We start from the raw sequence: 26329 nt of genomic DNA, 5'->3' as shown, positions 1-26329 counted from the left end.
CTTGTTGAATGAATAAAAACATGAATGAATACAGGAATGAATACATGAATGACTTAATGGATAACCTATGGGAAGGCTAGCAAGGCCAGGAGGAGAGAGGAGACAGTTGGGGTCAAGGGAGGGGTAAGGGCAGCCAAGTCTTCTGGTTTGCTGTCTTCCAGGGGCCTTCTAGGAAGTGCCTTGAGATCCTGATACCAGAAGCAGAACTGCACATGCCCGAGAGCTGGAGTCCCTAGCATATACCAAGGCCTCTTGGGTTCTCGTGGCAGCAAGGGCTCAGAATCTGCAGTACCTGGGGAAATGTGGGCAGCAGGTGCCCCACCAATGACTGGCAAGGAGGCAGGGGAAGGCAGCCCAAGCTCTGCCCTCCCTCTTTCTCCAGCTCCTTGAACTCTTCCAGGCTTCAGACGTCTAACTGGGAGGCCTGGCCCCCAGCCCACCTTTCTCCCCTTAGACCAACTGAAGGTCTTTCCGCTGAAGTTTCCCTCCCCCACCCCTCCCCCACAGGGGGTTCCTGTCTCAGCAGGAATTCATTCCCGATTGAAAAGAGCAGCTGGGACTGCCTGGCTGGGATGGCGTGTGGTGGGGAGCAGAGATCAAAGGCTCTGTGTGAGAGGGGCCGCATGAGAGGGAGAGGGAGGGCATGTGTGTGTGTGCACGCATGTGTGTGCTGGTTTGCCCACAAGTACAAAGAAATGAGAGACAGAATAAAAGACAGACGGAGGGAGAGATAAAGAGCGACAGAGAGAGACAGACAACAGACTTAGATATACGGAGAGGGGCAAGAACAGAGAACAGAGAAAAGCAGAAACGGGGAAATAGACATGAAGAGGCTGGAGACAGAGGAATGCAAGGACACTAGGAAATAATGAAAGGAGAGACAGAGAGAGACGAGGTCAAGGACAAAGACAGAGAGAAAAGGAGAAACAGAGACTGAGACTGAGGAAGAGTCACATTTATTCATTGATTCCACATTTATTGAGCACCTCCGCCCTAGCAGGCACCAGTGAGGCACAGATCAATGCAAGGAGATACAAATGGCAGGGACTGAGATGCAGCAATAAAGACAGAAACTGAGATAGAGACCTAGAAAGAGAGGGAGAGGCAGAGATTTAAACTGAGATAGAGATTGAGGGAAGGATACAGAGATAAGAGAGTGGCAGAGAAAAAGGACTGCAGCAGAGAGGGCAGGACTGGAGGGGACCAGAAGGCCGGGCAGGGGAGATCTTGCCCCTCCAGCTTCCCAGACCATTCCTTGTGACCCCATCTCCAGCTATGCTGTCTCTGCTTGCCCCACCCAGCCCCCCACCACCACCAACACCCCACTCACACTCCCCTTTGCGTTTGCTCTTTCGGAAGCTTCTGGGAGAAGCTCCCAGCTTCTCTCTTTTTCTGTCCCAGCCGGGGACAGAGCCCAGCCCAACCCGGAGCAGAGGGGCGTAGACAATAGATGGATATAAAAAGCCTCTCCTCCACCCAAAAACCATTTTAAGACCACCCTTCACCCCTAAGGAGTTAGGAAAACGTTCCTTTGGTGGGGAGATGACTGTGAATTGAGTTTCCAAAATAGCCAGAGTAAGTGCCTCTCCCTCCTGGGGTCCATGTACCAGCCCTTGATACCTCTCAGCTCCCTGAAATCTGGAACCGAGTGATGAAGCCATTTGTAGCAAATTGGAACCCTCCCCCATCCCCTCCACGTCATCGCTGAGAAAATGCCGCAGAGAAGAGGGTGGGCTGGAGAGGCAGTCACCTACCCGCTGGTGCCGGGTCTCTGGGCCTGAGAGAAACGCCAGTCCGTGTTGGGTGGGGCCTGCTGTGGAGAAAACAGAGGGAAAGGGGCTGAGTACCCATGAGAAATCAGAAGGTCACTAGAGCCCCTGGGGATGGGCCGGCAGGGGATGAGGGGGGTGGAAAAAGAGAAGAAAAAGGTATACGGTAAGGGGAGGGGGTAGATTCATTTCCAAAGACAAAATATATACCTCAGGTCTTAGAGGACTGAGATAAAGAAAACAAAGATAAAATGATATTATCTGACGGTGAGCAAATCCAGATTTCTTTGCTAGAGAAATGGCCCCTTCCTCCCTGCCCCCAGACTCAGAATTTCTGAGCTGAGACTCACGGACTTAAAGTGCCTTCTTTAAGTGCAGCAGGGGTGGGGGTGCAAAGAAGGCCCCCAAAAGTGGCAGAGGAGGATTTGAGAGGAGAATTCCACCAGCCCTAGAGAGAGTTTATTCAGCTCCTGAGCTGGGAACAAAGCTTCCTCTACAGCAAGATGGCTGCGCTCTGGGTAACCCTTTCCATGCCAGGTTATGCTATAACATTCAGAGGGATGCCTCCTCCAGGCCCTTGGCTCTCAAGGATCCCTTCCCACAGCTAAATACATTATTAATTTAGGAGTCATGCCAGACTGGGCCTTTGCAGGGCATCCAAGCCCCAGGACACCTCTCACCCCCAGAACTCTGTGCCAGATAATGGCTGTGACTAAGGAAGAGAGAACAAGGCCACTCTGTCTGGGACAGAAAACTGTTGGGATGGAGCCCAGCAGAGATCAAGCTCCCACAACCTCCAAGCACAGCCAACTATGTCTCCAGGGCTCCCAAGGGGCCAGTCGTAGCCACCTCCCACCTGGACAAAGGTGTGGGACCCTGGCCAGTCACTCCACTCTTGAGCCCTCCCAGTCTTCTCAGAGGGTGTTATCCCATTACACACTCAAGAAGCACTCCCAGAGCCATCTCCTCCCTGGTTCTGGGGTGTGCTAGTAATTAATTCTCACACTCCTGGGAGTAGAGAGGGAGGTGTGAGAATCTCTGATTACACTGGGGAGAGGGCAGACCCAGGGTTGCCAATGACTCACGCTAAGGCTCCCAGGTAGTAGCGATGTGAGAACTCAAAAACTTAGCATGCCAGGTGCAACAGGAGTCACCAGCACCACAGGCCTGGCATGGGGAAGGGTACCGGATGTCCAGCTCTCAGCTGTCATGTTCACAATCTACACAGAGATGCAGTAATCCTGACAGGCTGGAGTAGCAGAGCTCCACAAAACTCACAACTTGTATAAGGACGGCGGGTCCAAGTCTGCTCAGTTAGGAGTACTTAGGGATAAGGAGACCCGGAAGACTTTTCTTCAGATGTAAGGCCCCCAAAGGGAAAGAACCCCACCCCTGTCCCATCTCAGTAGACTCAAACCTATAAGGCCCAAGTACCAAGGGATTGAAAGCACAATTTTGACGACTTGGGTTAGGTCTTTATCACTTACCCTGTGAACTTGAGCAAGTCACTTGATCTGTGGGAAACTCAGTTATACTGGGGATGTCAAGCCTATCCAACAAAAGTGTTGGGAATAGCACATGAGATGTTGTGTTTGTACGAGCTGGGTAGGAAGGGTCTCACAATCACCTAACAATCACAGGGATGTGTCCTTTTAAAATATAATTCTCGGGGGCCTCCCCAGTGGCGCAGCGGTTGAGTGCTGAGTTGCGAAGCTGCCCGCAGCCTCTGCAGCGCCGGTTCGATCCCCGGCTGCTCCCCGGCCACCAGAGGAGGGTCCCACATGGCGCACAGACCTCTCCTGCCGCCCGCTGCTCCCCTCAGCAGTGTACTTCAGTCCTTCTGCCTGCTCTGCTCCCCGTTCTGGCTCTGGTGAATTCTCTCACCCTCCCACACTTCTGACTGTACCCAGTGCTTGTATAAATAAATAAACAAACAAACAAACAAATAAATAAATCCTTAAAAAAAAATAATTCTCGGGCCTCCCCGGTGGCACAAGGGGTTAAGCACCGCACTACGAAGCAATCCACAGCCTCTGCAGCAGGAGTTCAGTCTCCACAGCCTCTGCAGCAGGAGTTCAATCTCTAGCCAGCTAGGGAGCAACCCATATGGTGAGGCAGACCTCTTCTGCCTCGCCTGCTGCTCCTCTCAGCAGTGTGTTTCAGTCAGTCTGCCTATTCTGTTCCCTACTCTGTCTCTGGTGGATCCTCTCACCCCCCCACATCTCTGGCCTGTGCCCCAGCTCTTGTATGGGTAAATAAATAAATCTTTAAAAATATATATAATTCTCAGTCAGTTGGGGTTAGGTGGGTGTAGATGCCTTTTGAATAAAAGTTCCCAGCCGTGTGGAAACTTGTGTTCTTTACCATTATAGTTTCTTCACATGAGAGGGCACCCTGGCGTATGGCACAAGTTGTGGTTTTTCATCAGCCCGAATGAAGACTGCCAGAGAATCCGATACTTGGGTTACCTCAAAGCCTGATCCTGGCTCTCTGGGTACATTATAGTCACGACTGGGGCCAAAGGACTATTTGAGGGCATCCTAATCCCGCTTCTCGCTGGAGATCGCAGGTCACTTAGTCCTGCTCACCCCACACTCTCGACCCGCAGCCCTGCCCTCTCTCAGGCCCCAGGGCCCTCAATCTGCCAGCCAGGGGTTTCTGGGCTGAAGGTGCAGCCCTACCTCCCCCAACCTCCCAACTCTGCACCACTCCAGGCTCCAGTCGGCGGGAAAGGCTGGCGGGGTCATAGAGTCCCGCCCGCCCCGCGCCTAGAGCGCCCACAGCGACGCCCGCGCCTCGAGCCCGCAGGCGACCCGCTCGGCCCCACGACGCGACCCGCGCAGCCCCGGAAGCGGAGGGCCCAGTGGGGTGACGAAGGTCGGAGGTACCTGAGTCCTCGCAGGCCAGGGCGGCCACGACCTGGGGTCCTCACCGGGACGCGCTCAGCCAGGGGTGAGTACCTATGAGGCCCACCTCGGGGTGAGGGAAGCCGTGAGAGGCCGCCCTGCGCGTAGGGCCTAGCACCGAGATGGCAGCGACGCGTGGTGTGTGTGAGAGTGTGTGTGTGTGTGTGTGTGTGTGTACGTGCACGTGAGCAGGTGAGGCATGGTGAGGCCGAACCTCTTGTGGCCCGTGGGTGCGTTCTGAGGGAGGACTCGCCTGAGCCGTGGCGCTCACCCCCTGTCCCTGTCGTGCCTACAGTTGCATGTTTGCTGGGGGGAGAGAGGGGTTGAGAACAACTGCGACGTCACAGAAATATAAGAGGAAACCTAAAGGACGTGGGCATGCTGGCGCCAGAGTCTAGGAGCCATTCCCGCCCCCGCCCCCCAACCCTAGAGGGGGGGATGTGGGGGGAAACTGTGACTGCCTCCACCCGGGAACCAACACCTGCTGATCTGGCCAGAAAAATCGCTGGGCTCCAGGCTTTTTCTGATGTGGGGCATAATGTCTTACCATTCCTCAACCCCCACAAATCACCTCCAGCTCCAGGCTAACACCCCCATCCCTGCTCAGCCACAGCTGGCTTCCTAGCAATCAGTCCACCCGCCAGGCAACTGGTGGAGCACAGGCAGAGGCTGAGCCGGCCTGAGAAGAGTAGGTGCAAGTTCAGAGTCCCTCAGTGGACAGGCTGGCCGTGCCTGACCCCTCACCTGGCTCCTTTCCCGCAGTGTATTCACCTGGCTCCTCTCCCGCAGTGTATTAGAGCGGGACCTGTAGGCGTCAGGCTCCAGTGCCAGAGCTGTGGGCTGCTGGACGCTGAGTGGCCTTAGGAAAGTGAAGTCACTGCCATCCGAGGCTGGTGAAAAGCACGTCCGGTAGCAATGGCTCTGCGAGTCTGTGGGCCGCAGTGTCACCTCCATGTACTTGAGCGTGCCATCTGAGCTCACTTGCAAGTTGGGGCTGGACTGCTTATAGAACTCCCGGGAAGGTGAGTCCTGGCGCCTGCAGCACTGGCCTCCACCCCCATCCCCATCTGCATGCCCCCGAAGGCACTTAGCTGACAGAAAGGTGAAGGTGACTAAGGATAAGAGACTGATGGCTGCAAGAGCCACAATGAGGTAAAGGGTAAGGTCTGAACGCTCAGGAGGGTGTGTGAGGAAGTCGCTAGATCTGGGCATTTCCTCTGGGTCCTCATCCTCCAGAACCAGCAGCACTGTTGCTGTTGAGGAGAGCGAGGGGTCCCCATTGTCCCTCACCAGGACCACCACCTGCTGGGTGTCAGAGTCTTCATCCAGTAAGGCCCGGGCTGTGCGCACCTCACCAGTATGTGCAGACACCAGGAACAGTCCCGGGGCTGTGGACTGTGGCAACAAAGAATAAGAGAGCCATGCATTGTGGCCTGCATCAGCGTCCACGGCTGTCACCTTGGTGACTAAGGAGCCAGGAGGAACAGAGCGAGGGAGACGCTGGGGGACTGACAGTTCCTGGCCTGGTCTTGGGTGCAGCACGGCTGGGGCATTATCATTCTGGTCCAGGATAAACACATGCAGAGATGTGTTGGCATACATTGGGGGAGAGCCAGAGTCTCGAACTCCCACCACGATCTGTAGCATCTGCAGCAGTTCATAGTCAAAGGTACGCTGGGCAAAGACCCGCCCATCTTCAGGGTTGACGTACACAAAGGAGGAGGCTGGAGCTCCCTGAATTTGATTCCCGACAATGGAGTAGGTGAGGCGGGCATTATCCCCGCTGTCTGGATCTGAGGCAGCCACGGTGCAGAGAAGGGAGCCTGGAGGCCGGTTTTCTGGGATGTAAGCAGTGTAGAGCTGCTGGGTAAAGTAGGGGGCGTTGTCATTAACATCTGAAATGTTGACCCTGATGGTGAGATGTGCATGCAGGGGAGGTGAGCCCCCATCCCTGGCCAGCAGCTCGATGATATAGTGGGGTCTGGTTTCGCGATCCAAGGGTTGGCTGGTTAGTAGCGAGTAGTGGTTTTCAGAAGGCTTAATCTGAAATGGCAGGTCTGGAGCAATCTCAAGGCTTACTTCACCGTTTCTCCCTGAGTCTCGGTCCCGCACATTGAACAATCCCACTACTGTGCCCACTGGTGTGCTCTCCAGGACAGGGTTGACCAAAGAGGCCAGTAGCACCTCCGGGGCATTGTCATTGGCATCCCCCACATCCACTTGAATCACACAGTGGCCTTCCATGGCTGGTTGTCCCTGGTCTCGGGCTTTTGCATGAATTTCATAGAAACTTGACTCCTCAAAGTCTATGGGGCCCAACACATGGATTGCTCCACTGCTGGGATCTAGGCCAAAGAGATTCCTCACTGCCTCAGGTGTATGGTCTCCAAAAGAATATTCTAATTGGCCATTGGTGCCCTCATCTGGATCGGTGGCATTGAGGCGGAGCAATAGTGTACCCATGGGAGCATTCTCTGGGAGTCCCACACGTAGAACTGATGATTGGAAGGTTGGAGCATTGTCATTGATGTCCAGCACGGTGACAGAGATGAGGGTGGTGCCAGAGCGGGCTGGGATACCCCCATCCACAGCAGTAAGCACCAGCTGATGTCTAGCCTGGGCTTCACGATCCAGCTGCTGCTCTAGCACCAGCTCTGGGAACAGTTTCCCATCTTTTAGGGTCTTCACATGCAGAGTGAAGTGCCTGCTGGGGCTCAGAGTGTAGAAGCTCACAGTATTCGTGCCCACGTCTGGATCCTGAGCACTATCCAGCGGAAACCGTGCCCCAAGTGCAGCTGATTCTGAGATGCGTATCTCTCGCTCAGGGGTGGCAAAGCTGGGAGAGTTGTCGTTGAGATCCAGGATCTCTACCTCTACACGGATTAATTCCAGGGGATGTTCAGTCACCACCTGCACTGGCAGCAGGCAGCTGGTACTGGCTCCACACAGGCTTTCTCGGTCAATCTTTTGATTCACTGCTAGAGCACCACTCATCAAGCTCAGAGAAAAATAGTGCCCATTCTCCTCAGAGCCCAACCGGAGTCGGCGGCTCAACAGATCTGTCACCTTTAAGCCTAGATCCTGAGCAACATTCCCCACCAGCGTCCCCGGCTCAGACTCCTCCACCACTGAGTATCGAAGCTGCCCAGACACCCAGCCCCAGCAGCACAAGGACAACATGCACAGCACTTGCCATTTCCCAGCGAGCTGTGGGGGTGTGTGAGGCCCCATGACCCAGAAGTCCCTTCCTGGACACTGACTCTGTGCTGTCCTGTCTCCAAGGTAGACCCAGGGCTTGGAATGTAGCAGCTGAAATCTCTTATGTCTCCTTTCAGCCTCTTAAAAACTGCTCGGAGGTTTGTCTGCCTGCAGCAGTTCTTAGTCACAGAATGGCGGGGGTGGGGCTGGGGGAGGGAATTGAAGCAGAGTGGAGCTGGGGAGCTGGGGGAGGATAGGCGGGCAGGAAGAGCAGATCCCCACCTCGGCTGTGAGTCTGATTGGCCAAAAAGTCTGTCTGCTCTCTACCAATTATGAAGTCTCCTTAGTCCTGGAAACCTTAGGAACAGGCGCTGCAAATCTGTGTCACAAAAGCCGCCTACCTCCCCACTCATTTCATGCTGTGGGTTGATTCAGCCCCCTTGGCAGCAAAGTTTTACAGCTCAGATGGTGCTCAACAGGGAGGACAAAGTGGTACAAAACTTCTCAGTGTTCTGTCCCAGCAACTTCCTGCACGACTTCAGAAGCTTCCACTATTTCACTTGAACCCAAAACATGCTGTCCTTCTGGGAGAGGCAAAGCCCATGTGTTTCCCCTCCCTCCCCCATCCTGCCAAAGGCTGCTAAAGTGAGAGAAAAGATTTGTTAGGACCTATAGTCTTGCTCTGACTCTTCATCAATGACTTGAGGAGTCTCAGTGTCAGCTGATGGCTGGGGCCATCAGCTTTTCTGAGATCCTGGAGTTGAGCTATGGAACGAGCATCACAGTTTGTGGTAGAGGAAGCATTTTGGGGACTTATCCTGGTCACCCTTGTTCTAGAACCTGGGCATGGTCTCTAGGCTTTATGGTTTCATCAGTTCCGAAGAATACTACTTTAAGACTCCCAGTGGCTATCTCTGTGAATTCTCCAGCTATAAACCAGTTTTCTTTTACTAAGTGATTTCACGTATTGCCTTTTCCCCAAAAGAGGTAGTGCTCTCCTAACCCCAATCTACCACATGTAGCTCAAATCCCAATGGGATCTTTATTGAGATACTGAAGATCTAGACTAAAAGATCTCTGCTTCCACCTAGATGCCTCTCTCCCTTGGCTCGCTCCTCTTTGTGCTCTCTGCTATGTTTTAAAGCAGAGTTCCCTCTCTGGGTTAGAGGTACTTAATACTGTGGGGTAAAGACATTCATCCCCTCAATCCATTGGGGAGTTACGGTAGTTCAGAACCTAGACCCTCATTCAGGAAGAGTAGAAAAAGCAACCACCTGGCTTGATGACTCCCTGGTGCGTCCTAGGCTTGTGCACTATATCCTGCTTTGCACCCACATCCTGGCAGCATGCTTCCATAATACCCTAGTTCTTGATCACTTAGTTTCATTTCTTACTCTCAGATAAGGACATAACCCACCCCCCAAGCACTAATCTGCGATAACTCCCCAGTTAATTCACAAAACACTTCTAAAGCACAGCATCTAACATGTTGTTACCACTCACAAAAATGGTGACATCACTATGGGCTCTGACAGAGAAAGCCAATACTCTCTGGGATGTGGCCCAGCCACATGCCTGGATCAGAGCAATCCTCAAGCATTGGCTGAGCCTGCAAAGGTCTCACCTCTAGCCCATAGAGAAGATCAGAGGGTGGACAGCTTGGGCGAACAGGCTCCCCTGCCATAGGTGCACTGGGTGACTTCACCATCATGAAGCTATCGCTCCGAGTGGGTGCAGAAGCCAAGGGTGTACAGCCATGAGAGTGGCCGCCCACATCAACAAATTTGATAGGATCATCTGATCCTAGCTGGATTCGGAGAATCCCATTGGAAGGAGGAAGTCCCTCCCTCCTTCGAGATCGGGTGAGACAAGCACAGGTGCCAGCAGGAAAGCAGGTCACTCCACAGGCAGCCCCACGAAGACACTTAGAGAGAAGTGCCACAAATGAGCCAAAGGAGACAAAGCAAATCGCCACTAGTGACACAGCCAAGTAGAGGGTCAGGCGGGATTCTCCTTCCCTTGGAGCTGAAGATTCTCGAAGATCAGGGACAACTGGATGAGTGTCTTCTTCCAAGGACACTAGGAGAGTAACAGAGGTAGAGAGTGGTGGGCTACCACTATCCTTTACCACAATGACCAGCTTCTGTGGTGGGAGATCAGCCGGAATAGGAACAGCTGTCCGCACCTCCCCAGCATATCGAGAAACTGCAAACAGGCTGGGATCTGGGGCCTCCAGTAGCTGATATGAAACCCACGCATTGTAACCTGAATCCAAATCCACAGCAGTCACCTTTGTGACTAGGTGACCAGCACCAACTGATGGAGGAAGTGCTTGGGGACATAAGGAACCAGGCCGGGCCCTAGGGCGGAGCACAGCTGGGGCATTGTCATTGAGGTCCAGCACAAATAGACGAACTGTCACAGTGCTACTAAGGGGTGGGTTGCCCCTGTCCCGGGCCTGCACCTCAAACTGTAATGTCTGTGTTTGCTCATAGTCAAAGGATCTAGTAGCATGAACAGCTCCAGTCTGGGGGTTCAGAGAGATGAAGGAGGAAGCTGACACATCTCGATTTCTGGGCTCGAGGAGAGAGTAGGAGATAAGTGCATTCAAGCCAGAGTCTGGATCAGAGGCTGCAAGGGAGCAAAGCAGATCTCCTGGACGATTGTTTTCAGGAACAAACACCTCATGTGACCTCTGGAAAAAAGAGGGTGGGTTATCATTCACATCCGAAATATTGAGGAAAATAGTCCTGTGGGTACTCAAAGGAGGATTCCCAGCATCAGAAGCAGTGACCATGATGTCATAGCTGGATTTGGCCTCTCGGTCCAAGGGCCCAGCAGTCACCAAGGAGAACTGGTTCCTGAAGGCAGACTTGAGGGCAAATGGCAGGTAGTCGGGAATACGGAGGCTCACATCTCCATTTGACCCCGAGTCAGGGTCCTGCACACTGATGAGTGCCACCACAGTGCCAGGTTCTGCGCTCTCAGGGAGAGTTCCAAGCTCTGAGGTCACTGTGATGTGAGGGGCGTTGTCATTTACATCCAGGAGATCCACCCGAAGGCTGCAATGTTGCTCCATGGCTGGAGAACCCCCATCACGAGCCCGGACATCAAATTCGTAGTAATTTTCACTCTCAAAATCTAAGGGTCCCTGAAGGGTAAGCTTTCCAGTAGTGGGGTGCAGGCTAAAGAGGTTTCTCACACGATCGGGGGTGTGGCCACTGAAAGAAAAGGTGATATTACCACTGGGACCTAGGTCCGGGTCAGAGGCATTGAGCTGGATGAGCAGCATGCCGGCTGGTGCGCTCTCCAACACGCTAATCCTGTAACTGGACTGCTGGAAGGCTGGGGCGTTGTCGTTCACGTCCAGCACTGATACCCGGAGCTCTGCGGTGCCAGATCTTGGGGGGTTCCCTCCATCCACAGCAGTCAGCACCAAGCGGTAGTCTGATTGCTTTTCCCGATCCAAAGGCTTCTCCAGGAGCAGCTCTGGGACCAGGCTGCCGTCGCTGCGCTTCTTGACATCCAGTGCAAAGTGTTCATTGGAGCTTAGCCTGTAGCTGCTGATGGAGTTGCTCCCCACATCTGCATCCTGAGCCTTTTCCAAAGGAAAACGCTGTCCTGGTGGAGCTGCCTCCCCAATTTCCAAGTCCAGCTGCTGCCGAGGAAATCGGGGGGCGTGATCATTCACATCTACGATTTCTACCTCCGCTCTATACATTTCCAAAGGCCCTTCGGTTACAAACTCCAGGGGCACGATACAGCTGGCACTGAGCCCGCACAGTGCCTCTCGATCAATTGGATTCTTGATGAGCAGGGCTCCGCTGTCCAAATCCACACGGAAGTGTCTTTGGTTCACCTCTCCAGCGACCTGCAGCCTGCGAGCTGACAGACTCTCTGTATCCAACAGAAAATCTTGGGCGACATTCCCTACAAAAGTCCCTTCCTGTGACTCCTCTGGGACCGGGTAGCGGATCTGCCCACAAACGTAACCCAGGTGGCAAAAGAGGAACAAAAGGGTAGCCCCCCAACAGATTTCTACCCAGCTTCTCACCTTGCGGAGCATTGCTGCCACGCGCCAGTTCTCGACCTGGTCCTGAGAAGCCGAAGAAGCCGACCCGCCCCAAACGGCCACAGCAGTTGGAGACACCTATCTCCCTTTCCCCGCGCCAGCACTGGCGCGGCAGGGCCGGCGCTGCAAGGGTTACACGCCGTTTTTTTGCTGTGGCGGGGTAGATTTGTCTGCCTTCCACCACCCGATTGGCAGACCGCGGTTCCTGGGCTCAGCCAATAGGCTGAGCAGAGAACATCCCAATAGCAGCAGGGTTAATGCGTCGCAGTATTGGAGGAAAAAAAAAACAACACACCTATCTTTTCTCCTTCCTCCCGCTCAACGGCATTTCTTTCCACGGGTTATTACCTCTGTGGAGAGGCAGACAACATCCATGTTTTTTTTTTTTTTTTTTTTTTGTAATACACCAACTCCGCCCCTTTTTGTCGGGAAAAACAGCCTGAGCCCTAGCAACCTGCAGCCCAGAGAGAGAGTAGCCATTTGAGACTGGTCACTTTGTTCAAGCCAGTGTTGTCATCAACCAATATTCTAAATGAGTAGCTTCTGCCTTAGTCTGACTGTATTAAAGCAACAGCTAATAAGAAGCACTGCCATACAAAACTCTGCCCCTCTGCAGATAATTCAGAAACAGAGCCCTATCTTTGCAGAAAAAGATTTACACATTAATGTAACCAATTAAATTTATGCAGTACACATTTTTGTTGTAACAGGAGGCGCAGCCGGAAACCAAACCTCTCTTATTCAGACACTTGCTAGTGACACACTAAATTACCATTCATTGATTTCAAGGACAGTATGGAAGGAGATGAAACAGGGTAGAGGAAACCAGAAGAGGGAGATGTTCCAAATCAGTAAAGAATCAGTGTGTTTGGGAGGCGCTAAGGACTAAATCTCATTACCTGGCAGAATGCTAATTTTCACAGATTTAATAGCTTCCTTGAATGACTGAGATCAGCTACCAATAGCACTGAACCTACAAATCCTTTTTATTTGACACCTCCGTATGATTGATATGGTGTTAATTACCAACACAGATTGTTTCAAAAGAGCAAGCTTTTCACTTACCCGCAAGGGGCCTTTTGGAGCTGAACTTGATCTCACCCCACCCCCACCCTGATCTAGGCCCTCCTAGGAGCCTGGCTACCACTTTGCACAAACACAGAAACACAGCTCATTTCACACTGTAGTTACCTGCTAAACTCTAATCTGAGTGACAAACACAAGATCACAAAGAGAAAAATCCAGCCTGATGTGGACATGAGATTTCTCACCCAAATCTTCATCTACACCACTGGCTTCCAAAAAAACAGCCACAAAACCTGTTGTTCTTATCCTTCCCATATTTTTCCTCTTTTGACCATGGAGAGGCCAATAACCAACATTCTGATATCAAAGGGAGGACTTGCTGTGTGCATTTACGAAAAAACAACAACAACCTCCTTATGAAAGATGAAGATGTAAATGAGCCTGAGCTACCAGGGTTTATGCCAGGATTCACTGCATCAGTGAGTGATACATACCATCATCCACCCGGCAGCCTCAGTCTGATTGGGGGAGGGGTGGGAAGGTCATCCTGACTCAGTCCTCTCCCTCACTTCCTGTGTTATGTCAATCATCAAGTCTTAGCGATTTATCATAGTCAGCTCCTCTATCTATAGAGTGGTAGTTCAAGCATTAATCATCTCCTCAAATGTAGTAGTCTTAACTGTTCTCTTTGCCTCTAGTCTGAATATCCCCAATCCATTTCACTTATGGCTGTCAGAATATCCTCTAAAACAAAAACAAATACCCAGGAGACATCATATGTATGTCAGTTCAAAATTCTGCAATGGCCATCATCTATAGAGAATGAAAGAAAAACTCATTGGTAACTAAAGATCTAACTCCTGCCTACGTGCTTCACTCTATCTCCTACAAGACTGTATTTTACCAACATATTTTTTTTTGTTTTTTTTTTATTTGTTTGTTTGTTTGTTTGTTTGTTTTGTTTATACAAGCACTGGGTACAGTCAGAAGCGCGGGAGGGTGAGAGAATTCACCAGAGCCAGAGCGGGGAGCAGAGCAGGCAGAAGGACCGAAGTACACTGCTGAGGGGAGCAGCGGGCGGCAGGAGAGGTCTGCGCGCCATGTGGGACCCTCAGCCGGGGATCGAACCGGCGTCACAGAGGCTGCGGGCAGCTTCGCATCCCAGCGTTCAACCGCTGCGCCACCGGGAAGGCCCGTATTTTACCAACATATTTAAGGTTCAGCAATGATGAAATGTTTTCCCTCTGCATGGAATTACCTGCAAGGGCCCCTCTGTGCTCCCTTCCCCCTTTACTATTTGACAAACTACTATTCAACTTTTAGTTCTTAGCGCAAGCATCATCACTTCTATGAAGTTTTCCTCAGGCTGGTTTGGGTGTTCTTTCTCTTTCCTCCCACTGCTTCTTGTATTATGCAGATCTCACTATCATTTTTTTTTTCGTGTCTGTGTCTGCATAATGGCAGGGACTGTGTGGTTTCATTTTTTACACGGACTAGTACATAGGAATGCTCAATAAGTGGTGAATATAGATATTATTAATTAGTTCAGCAAATGTTTTTGAATACTTGGACTTTATATGAGTACTGTATATTGAGTACATGCATTTATGTGTATTACTTTTCACTTTCACAGTTTTGCAAAGTAGGCATTACCTTTATTTTATAGATGGGAAACTAGAGTTCAGAGAGATTAAGGGACTTCGCTAAAACTAAGGAACCAGTATGTGTAGTACTAGGATTCCCCATATTCCCACCCCTTTCTCTGCCCAGAAAGAAAGAATGCCTCTTTCTATAACATCTTGAATGATTTTCCCACCAATTTGTCAGCCCTATAATCACAAACTGGTCCCTTACTGATGCCTTTAATATCTGAGAATGAGACCTCTTGTAGGTCTCAATCCCTGATATTTGCAAGTTCACATCAAAGCAAATCAGCACACAGTCTGTAGCACTAGAATTGGATCATAGTAAAGCCTTGATCCTACATATTCTTGATTTGACCTGTTTATGCCAGTTACGTGATTCTTCCATCTCTATAGATTAACAGATTATTATTGAGATATAATTCACATACCATACACATACAGTTTGTCAATTTGAAGTATACAATGGAATGATTTTTAGTATATTCACATATAGTAAAGTAATGCTACCATCACCACAATGTATTCATAGAAAATTGTTATCTCCAAAACAAACCCCAAACCCATTACCAATTATTAGATTTTTAAAGAGTAGTTACCTAGGTACTAATGGTTTAGAAAGATTTTTCTCTTTAGGTGACTGAAATATCTTTAAGTTGGTAAATAACATCACAGAATTTTTTAAAGTTCATCTTGCCCAATAAGGCTGGCTCCTGGTTCTGTGAATTCCACATTAATACTTTGATTCGTAAATGTGCTAATTGATAGGCTGGCAAGTTCTAAGGCAGTGGTTTTCAAACTTGCCTGCATATTGGAATCACTCAGGAACCTTCAAAAAATACTGAAGTTCATGTCCCATCCTCAGAGACTGTGCTTTAATTGTCTGGGATGTGGTCTGGGTGTCATAATTTTAAAAAGATCGCTAGGTAATATTAGTGTGCAACCAAGTTTAAGAATATTGTTGCAGGGCCTCCCCGGTGGCGCAACAGTTGAGCGCTGGGTTGTGAAGCTGCCCGAAGCCAAAGCCTCCGCGGCACCAGTTCGATCCCCGGCTGCTCCCCGGCCACTGGAGGAGGGTCCCACATGGCGCACAGGCCTCTCCTGCCGCCCGCTGCTCCCCTCAGCAGTGTACTTCGGTCCTTCTGCCTGCTCTGCTCCCCGCTCTGGCTCTGGTGAATTCTCTCACCCTCCTGCGCTTCTGACTGTACCCAGTGCTTGTATAAATAAATAAATAAATCTTAAAAAAAAAAAAAAGAATATTGTTGCAGGAGAGATGCCAGTTTTTAAGTCTGACCAACCAAAAAAGAAGCAACTGCTTCTTTCTGACTTTTTTCATCCTTAACTTTTCAAATATGCCTCTATTTTATCATCTTTGACTATCTCCAGATTTGTTCATTTCTCAGTGTTTAAGATTTTGGGTGGGTAAAGAACTGATGAAAATAATAAAATAACTAAGAATTTTAATTTTATGGTATACCAGGCACTGGTACCATGTACCATTGTACCATGCATTAATCATGTAAGACACTTGTTATTCCCTTTCTGCAAGTGAGGAACACATTTAGAAAGGAGGTTAGTTTATCCAAGGACTCAGCTGCAAAGTGATGGAGCCTTGTTTAACTGCCAAATCCAATCGTTAATAGCAACATACACTTATCAAGTAGCAAAATAACAGTGGTTCTCAACACCTGGAAGTATGTAGGTTTCATTGAGAGACAAAGGTATATATCTGCACATCATCCTGAATGAATGAAAACCATCTTTCTTAGGATGTTAAGTTACCTACCTTTCACATTATATGTACACCTAAGAAAAATAATGTTGGGAGGATAGTGAATCGCACTGGAAGTACAAAAGGACTTTCATTTTGTACTTCATGTTCTTTCAGATTACCTGGATATTCAAATGTTTAATTTTCTAATTAATGGTGTAAATTATCTTTGGTTTGAGGATTAAAGATTGTCTTAATTTTTTTCTTTATACTTTTCTGTATTTTCCAAATTTTCCATAATGCACATGCATTAGTATTATAAGGCTATTTTTTAAGTAATGCTCATATCATGTCCAGTAATATGCTTGAAATAAAACATATAGGGTGCCTAGCATTGTATTTCTCTCACAGAAAGTCATCTGAGAATGAAGTACAGGACCTGTGTAATCAAAGGAAAATTATCAGCTAACTAGTTAGTAGTTATAATGCAGATGTGGCAAGGATTGGAAAGTTGGATGAATGAGGTAGTTTTTATATTCCTAGCACCTGTCACTGATTACATGTGTCTGGCAGCTTATTCCCAATGCAGATGACACCAAGCTAAACTCATTGCTGAGCTCTTGGGTTTTAGCTTAATGGCCCCTTAGCACGATTGGTTAGTTGTGGTGATGAGTGCTGCAGTGTGAACTGGGTTGCCAGATGAATCAATTACTGTGTGGGAACACAAACCCTGCTCTAGACTGATGATGACCTCATAAAGGCTGGCCATTTTAACTGGGAAGGGCCAGGTGAAAATGTGGATGCATCATCAGCAAAACATCTTCATCACTTAAAAAATAAAAAGCTCCATACCTTCCTGAACATAGAGTAGGAATCAAAAAGCATTAGTATCTTTCTGGGATGACTTGCCTAATCCTTACCTGTCCAGGAGGGGAGCTCTCTGCACCCAACACTTGCCTATAGAACACAGGATCGCAGCTCCGCAACGTGTTCTGGCAGCTGGCCAATGGGCTGGCCACACCAGGTTTCTTCAGCAGCGGGTCGCTGCGGCGGGAGTCAGTGGTGAGGTACACCTGATGGTAAAGGTGCGGTGGCATCAGGCCTCCCCTCACAGCATCCGCATGCAGAGAGGGCCCTGGTGTTCGGTATAGGGAGCTCACCGGGGTTCGGTATAGATCCCTGGACTGTTTCCACTTGTAGACTTTGAATATGATCACTCCCAATACTGTGACTGCAAACCCCACGGAGACCAGGATTAAAGAGAGGAGTAGATAAAAGGTGAGATTTTTATTCTGTTCCCTCGGGGCAGTGCCAGAGGGGAACTCAGCCCGGGCTTCTGGAGACTCCTCAGTTACTGACACAGTGAGGGTCGCAGTGGTGGACAGCGATGGCTCCCCATTATCTTTGATCAGTACCGTGAGAGTCTGCCTGGGTGAATCTGTGTCCTGGACTGGGCGGGCAGTGCTGACTTGACCCGTGTGAAGTCCCACAGCAAAAAGGCTCTGGTTAGGGGCTCCCAAGAGGCTGTAGGAGAGCCAGGCATTGTGGCCTGCATCTGGGTCCCAACCTACCACCCTTGTGACCACATGACCAGCAGCAGTACCTCGAGGCAGTGTCTCCACTGAGCTCAGGCCGGGTCGAGGGTACAGGAGCTGAGGTGGGTTGTCATTGGAGTCAGAGACAAATATGTTCACGCTGATGTTGGTGGTCAGGACTGGAGTGCCCCCGTCACTGATATGAGCTATTAATTCGAACTCTCGCCGATCCTCGTAGTCCAAGGGCACTAAGGATGAGACGATGCCATTGTCACGGTTAATCGTGAAATAGTGACCCACCAGCCCAGTTTCAGCTCCTTGCTCCAAGAGAAAGAAAGAAAGGCGAGCATTCTGTGGAGCGTCAGGGTCCCAGACACTCAGATTTAGTATTGGAACCCCAGGGAGATTATTTTCCTCAATGTAAACGTCATAGGAAGACTGGGAAGATTGTGGAGGGTTGTCGTTGATGTCCGACACTTGTACCCGCACTGTTGAAAGGGCTGAGAGAGATGGGGTCCCTGCATCTCTAGCGGTGATGCTGAGGTTGTATTCTGGCACAGTCTCACGATCCAGTGCTGCGCTGGTTTTCAAAGTAAAGTAATTCTTGAGGGAAGAGGTCAGGCTGAAGGGGAGACCTGGTGGAACCTCGCAAGTGACCAGCCCATTCTCCCCAGCATCCAGATCCGTAACGCTGAGCAAAGCGATGACAGTTCCTAGAGGGGCATCCTCAGGGACTGGACTGTACACAGAGGTGATTGTGATCTCCGGGGCATTGTCATTCACGTCTACAACCTCTACCAAAACTTTGCAGTGTGCTCCTTCGGGATTGGCACCCTTGTCTTTGGCCTGTATGTAAATCTCATGGAGTTTTGTGTCTTCGAAGTCCAGTCGACCCTTGATTGTCAGCATCCCGGTTACAAGGTCTAAGGAGAATAGTTCTCGCACGCCAGCGCGGTTGTGGCTGCCGAAGGAGTAAATAATTTCACCGTTGGGGCCTTCATCCAGATCCGTGGCGCGGACTTGCACCACGAGAGTGCCTGGGGGTGCATCCTCCAGTACTCTCGCCCGGTACAAGGACTGGTTGAAGGCGGGCGCATTGTCATTCGCGTCCAGCACAGTGATGCTAATAGGAAGGCTGGCAGAGCGAGCCGGGGTTCCTCCGTCCAACGCGGTCAGCACCAACTGGACGCTTGGCTCTCGCTCTCGGTCCAGGGCGCGCTCCAGCACTAGCTCCGCGTACTTGGTGCCGTCCTCCCGCGTCTGCACGCGAAGAGCAAAGTACTCGTTTCGGCTCAGCTCGTAGGTTTGTAAAGAGTTGCTTCCCACATCGGGATCGTGCGCGCTCTCGAGCGGAAAGCGCGTCCCCGGCGCCACGGCCTCGCTGATCTCCAATTTCATTTCCCGAGTAGGAAAAGCTGGATTGTTGTCGTTGATATCCTGAATGACCACTTCCGCGCTGAACAGCTCTAGCGGGCTTTCCACTACCAACTCCAGAGTTACTGTGCAGGAGGGTACTGTCCCACATAGCTCCTCTCGATCCACGCGGTCGTTTACGAACATCTCTCCCGTCTCCCGGTTCACCTCAAAGAATCTTCGGCTAGCTCCGGACACCACCCGGAGCCTGCGAGCTGAAAGGCTACCGAGATCCAATCCAAGATCCTGGACCACGTTGCCCACCGAGAAACCCTTCTCTCTCTCCTCCAGGGTCTCATAGCGAATAACCGCGGAAGCCTTGTGCAAGGCACCAAGCAAAAACAAAACTCCCACCACTCTCCCCGTGCTTACCAGTCCTCTCCTCCAGGCCTCTGGGACCATTTCACTCAAAGGCTGTTCCTCCTAGCGGGGTCCAGATCGTCCCGGCTTTTTCGCTGAGAAACTTTCAGCGGGTTAGCGCTTGGGCGCTGGGCGCCGAGTCCGACATTGCTTTCTGGATGCCTTTGATTTGCTCTCCGGCTGTTCAGTCTCTGCCTCATCCCGGGGCGCTGAGAGGGGACGGGCCGGGGCCAGATCTCTGGCGTCTTCATTGGCCGACAGCGGCACGCAGAGTCCCAGCCAATAACTGCACGAAGAATGCGCTAGCGCCGGGCTCTCTGAGCCGGACAAGCGCTACCGCCAGGAACTTCACTTTCCTTTGGCTTCTTTCCAGAGTTTGCAGCCAGAGCTCCTTGGCAGTATGTGCACATCGGAAACCCACCTTAGCCTGGAAAGCCAACTGCTGGGTGATGAAGCTGGCTATTACGCAAGTCTTCAAACCAAAGCAAGGCCTATTAAACATTTTTAATTGCTGTCTTTACTCGCAAGAAGCGGGATGGAGTCAAACCAAAAACAACACAACAAATTTGATTTGTTGGAGGACAGAGTTCCCATGCTATTTATTTAAAAAGGCAGGTAAAATTCCTACCTCAGACTACCTGGGCTTCCAACTCGCCTCTACTTGTAAGGAAGCATTTAGTATTTCTATGGAGATATTAATAATCAGTTTCATCTCTTAGCAAATAAGACTAGAAATCCCTTTGAAGTCTCAGTAGGAAAAAAGCAACGAACGACTCTGGTTTAACGCTGTTTTATAGAATTTAAAATTTCAGATTTCCTTTAAAACTAGATATTGTTTCATTTCTTAAGAAGCAGGTAGCAAAGTGAAATTTTCCTACATTATCTTCTCCAATGAGCACAGTCTCAATCATAGAGCAAAATCTCAGCTTCCCTTTACTTGATCATTGTTTCTCAAGGTCCATGAAGAGAAGTTGCATTGTTAGTAAAGGACTACAAAAGAATAAGAAAGCAATAAAGAAAAGAAAGAGGGAGGGAAGGAAAGTCAGTCCTGTTTACTATTTGGAAGCTTTACAAAGAGGTTGAGATACTGCATCAAAACTCGAGAGTCTTGGAGAAATACAAAGCCTTTCACAGAATAAAATGCCTTGAGTTTTCTGCATTTAGAATTGCTTCAACAAGCAAAATAGCAGTGATTCAAATCACTAATTAGAGTCGTTTATGACATAAGTCAGATCTGAGTTGTACATACTTGGACAAGAAACTGTCCTCTAAGGATTCCTGAGTTGTCATGCTGTTTATTTAATAAGGCAGGTAAAATACCTACCACAGAGTAAGCTTCATTTGATGATGCAAATCACCCCAGTGGATAGTAGATGTAAAGTCTTATTGTCTCATACTATTTCTGTATAATTGTCTTGCATATTATTTTGATTACGTATAGTCCTTTCTGAAGTGTACCTAAATCTTGAGGCAGAGAAGGAAGCAGACAGGTTAAACAGGTAGATAGGTAGATAGATAGAAGTAAATATATATTGGATATTTACTTAATAGATGAAAAGCTGTATCATTTGACCACTCCACATCCTCTATAATTCAATATCTCTTAAAACACCCAGTTTTAAACAGCCAGTTTTAACAACTTGATCACCAGATAACCAAGAAAGCTGATAGATAGTAAAAGTATATATTGTGGGTTTAGAATGTGTAATATAGCCTAGTTGCTTGCTACTCAAAGTGGGAGCCAAGGATCAGTGTAGTGGGCATCACCTGGGTGCTTGTTAGAAATGCCAAAATGCCCCACTCCAGACCTACTGAACCAGAATTTGCATTTTAACAAAATCCCTGGGTGATTTGAGTGTACATTAAAGGTGGAGAAGTACTAGTATAGTGGATTATTCAGAGGTATACTGATTATCAGTCTTTGCCCCCATTCGTCACCACTTAGTGATAATCTAGTTTTTGAAAGTTAGCTTTTAAAAGTCGAAGTAATTTTCCCATTAATATTAAGGCCCATGGTTTTCCTAAGACCTTTTTATAAACCAGCAGAACTTTCTTGAATCCATTGTCCTCAGTGGTCAGAGTGATTTTCTAAACATTTTAATTGGATCATATGATTCTCCAGCTCAGAACTCCTCAGTAGGATCTCATTGCCCTTGAAATAAAATACCAAATCCTTAGCATCGTGTCCAAGTTCTCATGCCTTCTTCTCTAGATATTGATATTCTGTTACATGGCTTTTAGTGTGATCACCAGCCAACCTCTTTCGTGCCTTTATGCAGACTGTTTCTCCCCTAAGAAAGCTTCTTTCCCTTCTCTCCCTTTGCTTTGCTAATTTCTATAAATCTTTCAGATTTGCGTTTCAGTTTAAATGTTATTTCCCAACGAAGGACTTCCAGTAGGGCCCCTATTAAAATAGGATCCTTTGTTATGTTCTCTCACAGGACCCTGTATTTTCCTTTGCTGAACTTAGCATAATTTAACATTTTATAATTATTTTTGTTTGTTTAAGGATAATATCTGCCTCTCCCACTAAAATTAAGGCTTCATGAGAGCAGAGACCATGCTTGCTTTGATGACCACTTGTATCCCTGGGGTCTAGTACAGTAGGCACTTACTACTCTCCCCACTCCCAGTGCTGCTGAAGTACAATTGACAAGTAAAATTATTATAAATTTAAGGTGTATAACATGATGATTTCATATATGTATATATTATGCAATGATTACCACAATGTAGTTAATACATCCCTCACCTCACTTAGGTATCTTTTTGCATGCATGGTGAGAATACTTAAGATTCCACGTCTTAGCAAATTTCAGGTCTACCCTATGATACTTTCACTTATAGTCACCATTTGTACATTAGATTCCAGGATTTTACAACTGAAGGTTTATACCCTTTGACTAATATCATCTTATACTTTGCAATCTGTGGCCCTCCATGATGGCGCAAAGGGTTAAGATGCAGCCTATTAAGCTATCCACAGCCACTGCAGCATGAGTTTGATCCCCGGCCAGGGAGCTACCCACATGGTGCAGCAGACCTCTCCTGTAGCACCTGCTACTCCCCTCGGCAGTGTATTTCAGTCTATCTACCTGTTCTGTTCCCCACTCTGTCTCTGGTGAATCCTCTCACCTCTCACACCTCTGGCCTGTACCCCAGTTCTTGTATGCATAAATAAATAAATCTTTTTTAAAAACCCAAATAAACAATATAGAAATCTTCATGCTAATTGCACAGAAATCATAAAATACATTATGGACTATATATGCTGATTTGTATGTATCCATTTTCCCTAGGACTAAGCATTTTTGGAAGATATAGTCACTCATTCAAGCTATCTGTGTGCCTAATAAAACTTTCTAAATGTAATGACTTGAAAGAGAAAACATAGTTTGCCATGTAGCCAAGGAAAGTGTGGTAATATAGTGCACAATGGAGAAAAAACAAAGGTAACATAACAAACTGCCTGTGTCACTGATATCCAGGGAACGAGGAAGCACCAGTACATAGGATCAATAAAATTTCCCAGTCTCTCTGTTCTATTTTAAAAGAGCCTCTGTTAATGAAATGCAGCAGACATAATTTAAAAATAGATTGTGAATATTGTATCGTGGTCAAGAATGAAGCCTCAAGTTCCAATACTGGGTATTATACTTAATGGTTATGTAACAATGAAAGTTTTATTTTAAACTTCTCTTTTATTTCCACTGTCTGTAAAATGGGTATAATAGCATACCATTATATAGACATCTCAATCTCTCATTTAAATCTTTTAACAGCTTTATGCTTACCATATAATTCACCTATATAATTATTTTTAGTAAACTTATACAGTTATGCAAGCAATACCACGATCTAGTTTTAGAATACTTCCATCACCCCAAAAAGTTCCCTCATATCTATCTGTGTTCAGTCCTTGCTCTGCCTACCTCAGGCAATCACTGACTTAATTTCCTGTAGTTTTACTTTTTCTAGAAATTTCGTAAAATACATAGCCTGTTGTATGTGGCTTTTTTCACTAACATAATGTCAAACTCAATTTTTCATTTTGTTTTGTTTCTCAACTCTTAACTACACCCTTAAATCTGTTCTTTCTCCACCTTCCTCATCTAGTAAGATGTACTCAGAGGTGCTTAGAAGTCATTCATAACATCTTTTTCTACAACCCCATATTCAATTCATTATCAGTTCATGCCAATGCTTACTACTGCTAAAATATATTTTGAATCTATCAATTCCTTTCCTCTTTTGGCTACCACCTCAGTGAAAGCCATTTTAAATATTTTCATTGCTTCCTTTCTTGTCTTCTTACTTCCTCTTTTGCTTTCCCTAAGTTCCATTTCACATGCAGAAACCTGAGGAAGCTTTCAAAAATATAAATTAAACACACTACCTGCTAAACATGGTGCTTATTATGAGGACTGGCTACATAATTTGTAGGGCCAAACAAAGTGAAAATAGGAAGCTCCTTGTTTAAAAATTGTTAAGAATTTCAAAATGTTGACAGTAGAGCATTATCCCAAATTCAGGACCCTTCTATGAACGGGGACTAATGTGACTACATAGGTTACATGCCCATGACATTAGTTGCCTAGGACAAAGGAAGTTCTCCATAAACATAACCTAATATTATAGCTTAATATTAGGTAAATATGTTAATATTAAGTAATTGCCTAATATTATTTATACCCAAATAGATAAGGCCATTAATATTAGAAAGATCTGTTCATGATTCTATCAAATTACTGCATTCAAGGGGGGAAAATTCCCCTTAAAATCCTAAATGTCATCTAATAATCTTTCAAGTCAATTTAATTTGCCTTTTTTGAGAAACATCATAAGGTCAAATTAAAGGATTATTTAAGGAGAAATGTTATAAAACAGATAACCAAAAAATCAAACAATGTATCACAATTAAGACAAGAAGGAGATTGAAGGATGTGGTGAAGAAGCTGAATTTACTTATTGAAGTTTATTTATGTGAAAAATATTTTGCTTTAATTTTGAAAGATGATCTATGAATCTTAAGAATAAGTTTTTTAAAAATATTTATTTATTTATGCACACAAGAACTGGGGTACAGCCCAGAGGTGTAGGGGGTGAGAGGATTCACCAGAGACGGAGTGGGGAACAGAACAGGCAGGTCAACTGAAATACACTGCTGAGGGGCGCAGCGGGTGAATCAGGAGAGGTCTGCTGCGCCATGTGGGTAGCTCCCTGACCTGGGATAGAATTCGTGCTGCAGTGGCTGTGGATAGCTTCATAGGCTGCGTCCCTTGTGCCACAAGGGAGTCCCCTTAAGAGTAAGTTTTGTAAGAACTCCATTCTATCTACCCTTAGAACAAGAAGAGATTATTTCATAGAAATATTTTGGAACCACAAGCAGTGATTTAGAGGTCAAAAGTTTAAGGAAAACTGGTGGCAGAAGGGGTTGAGCACAGCACTATGAAGCAATCCACAGCCTCTGTAGCACGAGTTTGATCCCATCCCCGGCAGGCCAGGGAGCAACCCAAATGGCACAGCAGACCTCTCCTGTCCCCTGCTGCTCCCCTTAGCAGTGTATTTCAGTCAGTTGCCTGTTCTGTTCCCCACTCTGTCTCTGGTGAATCCTCTCACCCTCTGTACCTCTGGCCTGTACCCCAGCTCTTGTATGCATAAGTAAATAAATCTTAAAAAAAAAAAAAGTTTAAGGAACTTTCCCCAGTGGCGCAGCTGGTTGAGCGCAGAGCAAAGCTATCCGCAGCCTCTACAGTGCGGGTTCGATTCCTGGCCAGCCAGGGAGATTCCCATATGGCGCGGCAGACCTCTCCTGTTGCCCCGCTGCTCCCCTTACCAGTGCTTTCAGTACGTCTGCCTGTTCTGCTCCCCGCTCTATCTCTGGTGAATCCTCTCACCCTCCCGTGCTTCTGACCTGTACCCCAGCTCTTGTATAAATCTTAAAAAAAAATAGATAAATAATTACTTTTAAAAAAAGTTTAAGGAAAAATAATAGATGTTTATACTTTCTCCCATTTGAGTGCTATTCTTTTCTACCCTTGATCACAGTAATACTCTCTTTGTTTTATATATCACAAAGCTTAAATATGTCAAGAAACTATCTGCAAAAAAGTACTAAATTTGTCCACATGAAAATCAAGAGACCTAAATTCTCATTAGAGGAGAGAATTTGTTGTTTTTCCCCCAGCATGCTTTTGTATTATTACCTAAATTGTTATCAGTTCTGACCAAATGGTGACAGCCTTATGACTGAGTTGTTTATTTTTTCTAGCTAGAGTAAGTCACTTCAATAAATAACTGAGTAAGAAAGAACTATGACTTTCTGATCATTAAAACCTGGCAATATGGAAATTTAGTACATGATAAAGATGCTATCTCAAATCACTGGGACAAGGATGAGTTCCTAATAAATGATATCAGGACAATTGGATAGCCACTTTGAAAGAACAAATAAAATTAGGTCTGTATCTCAGCACAGACAAAAATGAAGTCCATATAGACTGGAGTTCTAAATGTAAAAACTGAAAAACTGCAAGTACAAGAAGAAAACTGATGAATTTTTCTATAATCTGAGTGTGGGGCAAGGATTTCTAACTGTGACTCAATGTAACTGCAATACAAGAAAAGACTGATTGACTTCATAATTTTTTGAGTATATATATATGTGTATATACACATATATTAGGTTATTCATTA

General features: G+C 47.4%; 1 protein-coding gene across 18 annotated transcripts in view; it reads right to left on the bottom strand.

Annotated features, from left to right (window-relative positions):
• The window catches only part of LOC311182689 (protocadherin gamma-C4), a gene marked incomplete at both ends in the record, with an annotated part of 166678 nt that overhangs the window by 12386 nt on the left and 127963 nt on the right, over positions 1 to 26329 (bottom strand). For 12 of the 18 annotated variants that reach the window (XM_084251692.1, XM_084251707.1, XM_084251706.1 and 9 more), the window contains one exon: positions 1755 to 1813. In XM_084251692.1, the coding sequence (XP_084107818.1) occupies positions 1755 to 1813 (59 nt within the window). Of the gene's footprint in view, positions 1 to 1754; positions 1814 to 5446; positions 7907 to 9497; positions 11940 to 17245; positions 19676 to 26329 lie in introns of those variants that run through there. The other 6 variants (XM_084251693.1, XM_084251698.1, XM_084251705.1 and 3 more) reach the window with 5 other exon arrangements.

The sequence above is a fragment of the Talpa europaea genome, assembly GCF_964194135.1.
Source record: "Talpa europaea genome assembly, chromosome: 13".
Taxonomy (NCBI): domain Eukaryota; kingdom Metazoa; phylum Chordata; class Mammalia; order Eulipotyphla; family Talpidae; genus Talpa; species Talpa europaea.
The sequence above is the reverse complement of the archived record's forward strand: the minus strand, read 5'-3'. Positions and strand labels throughout refer to the sequence as shown.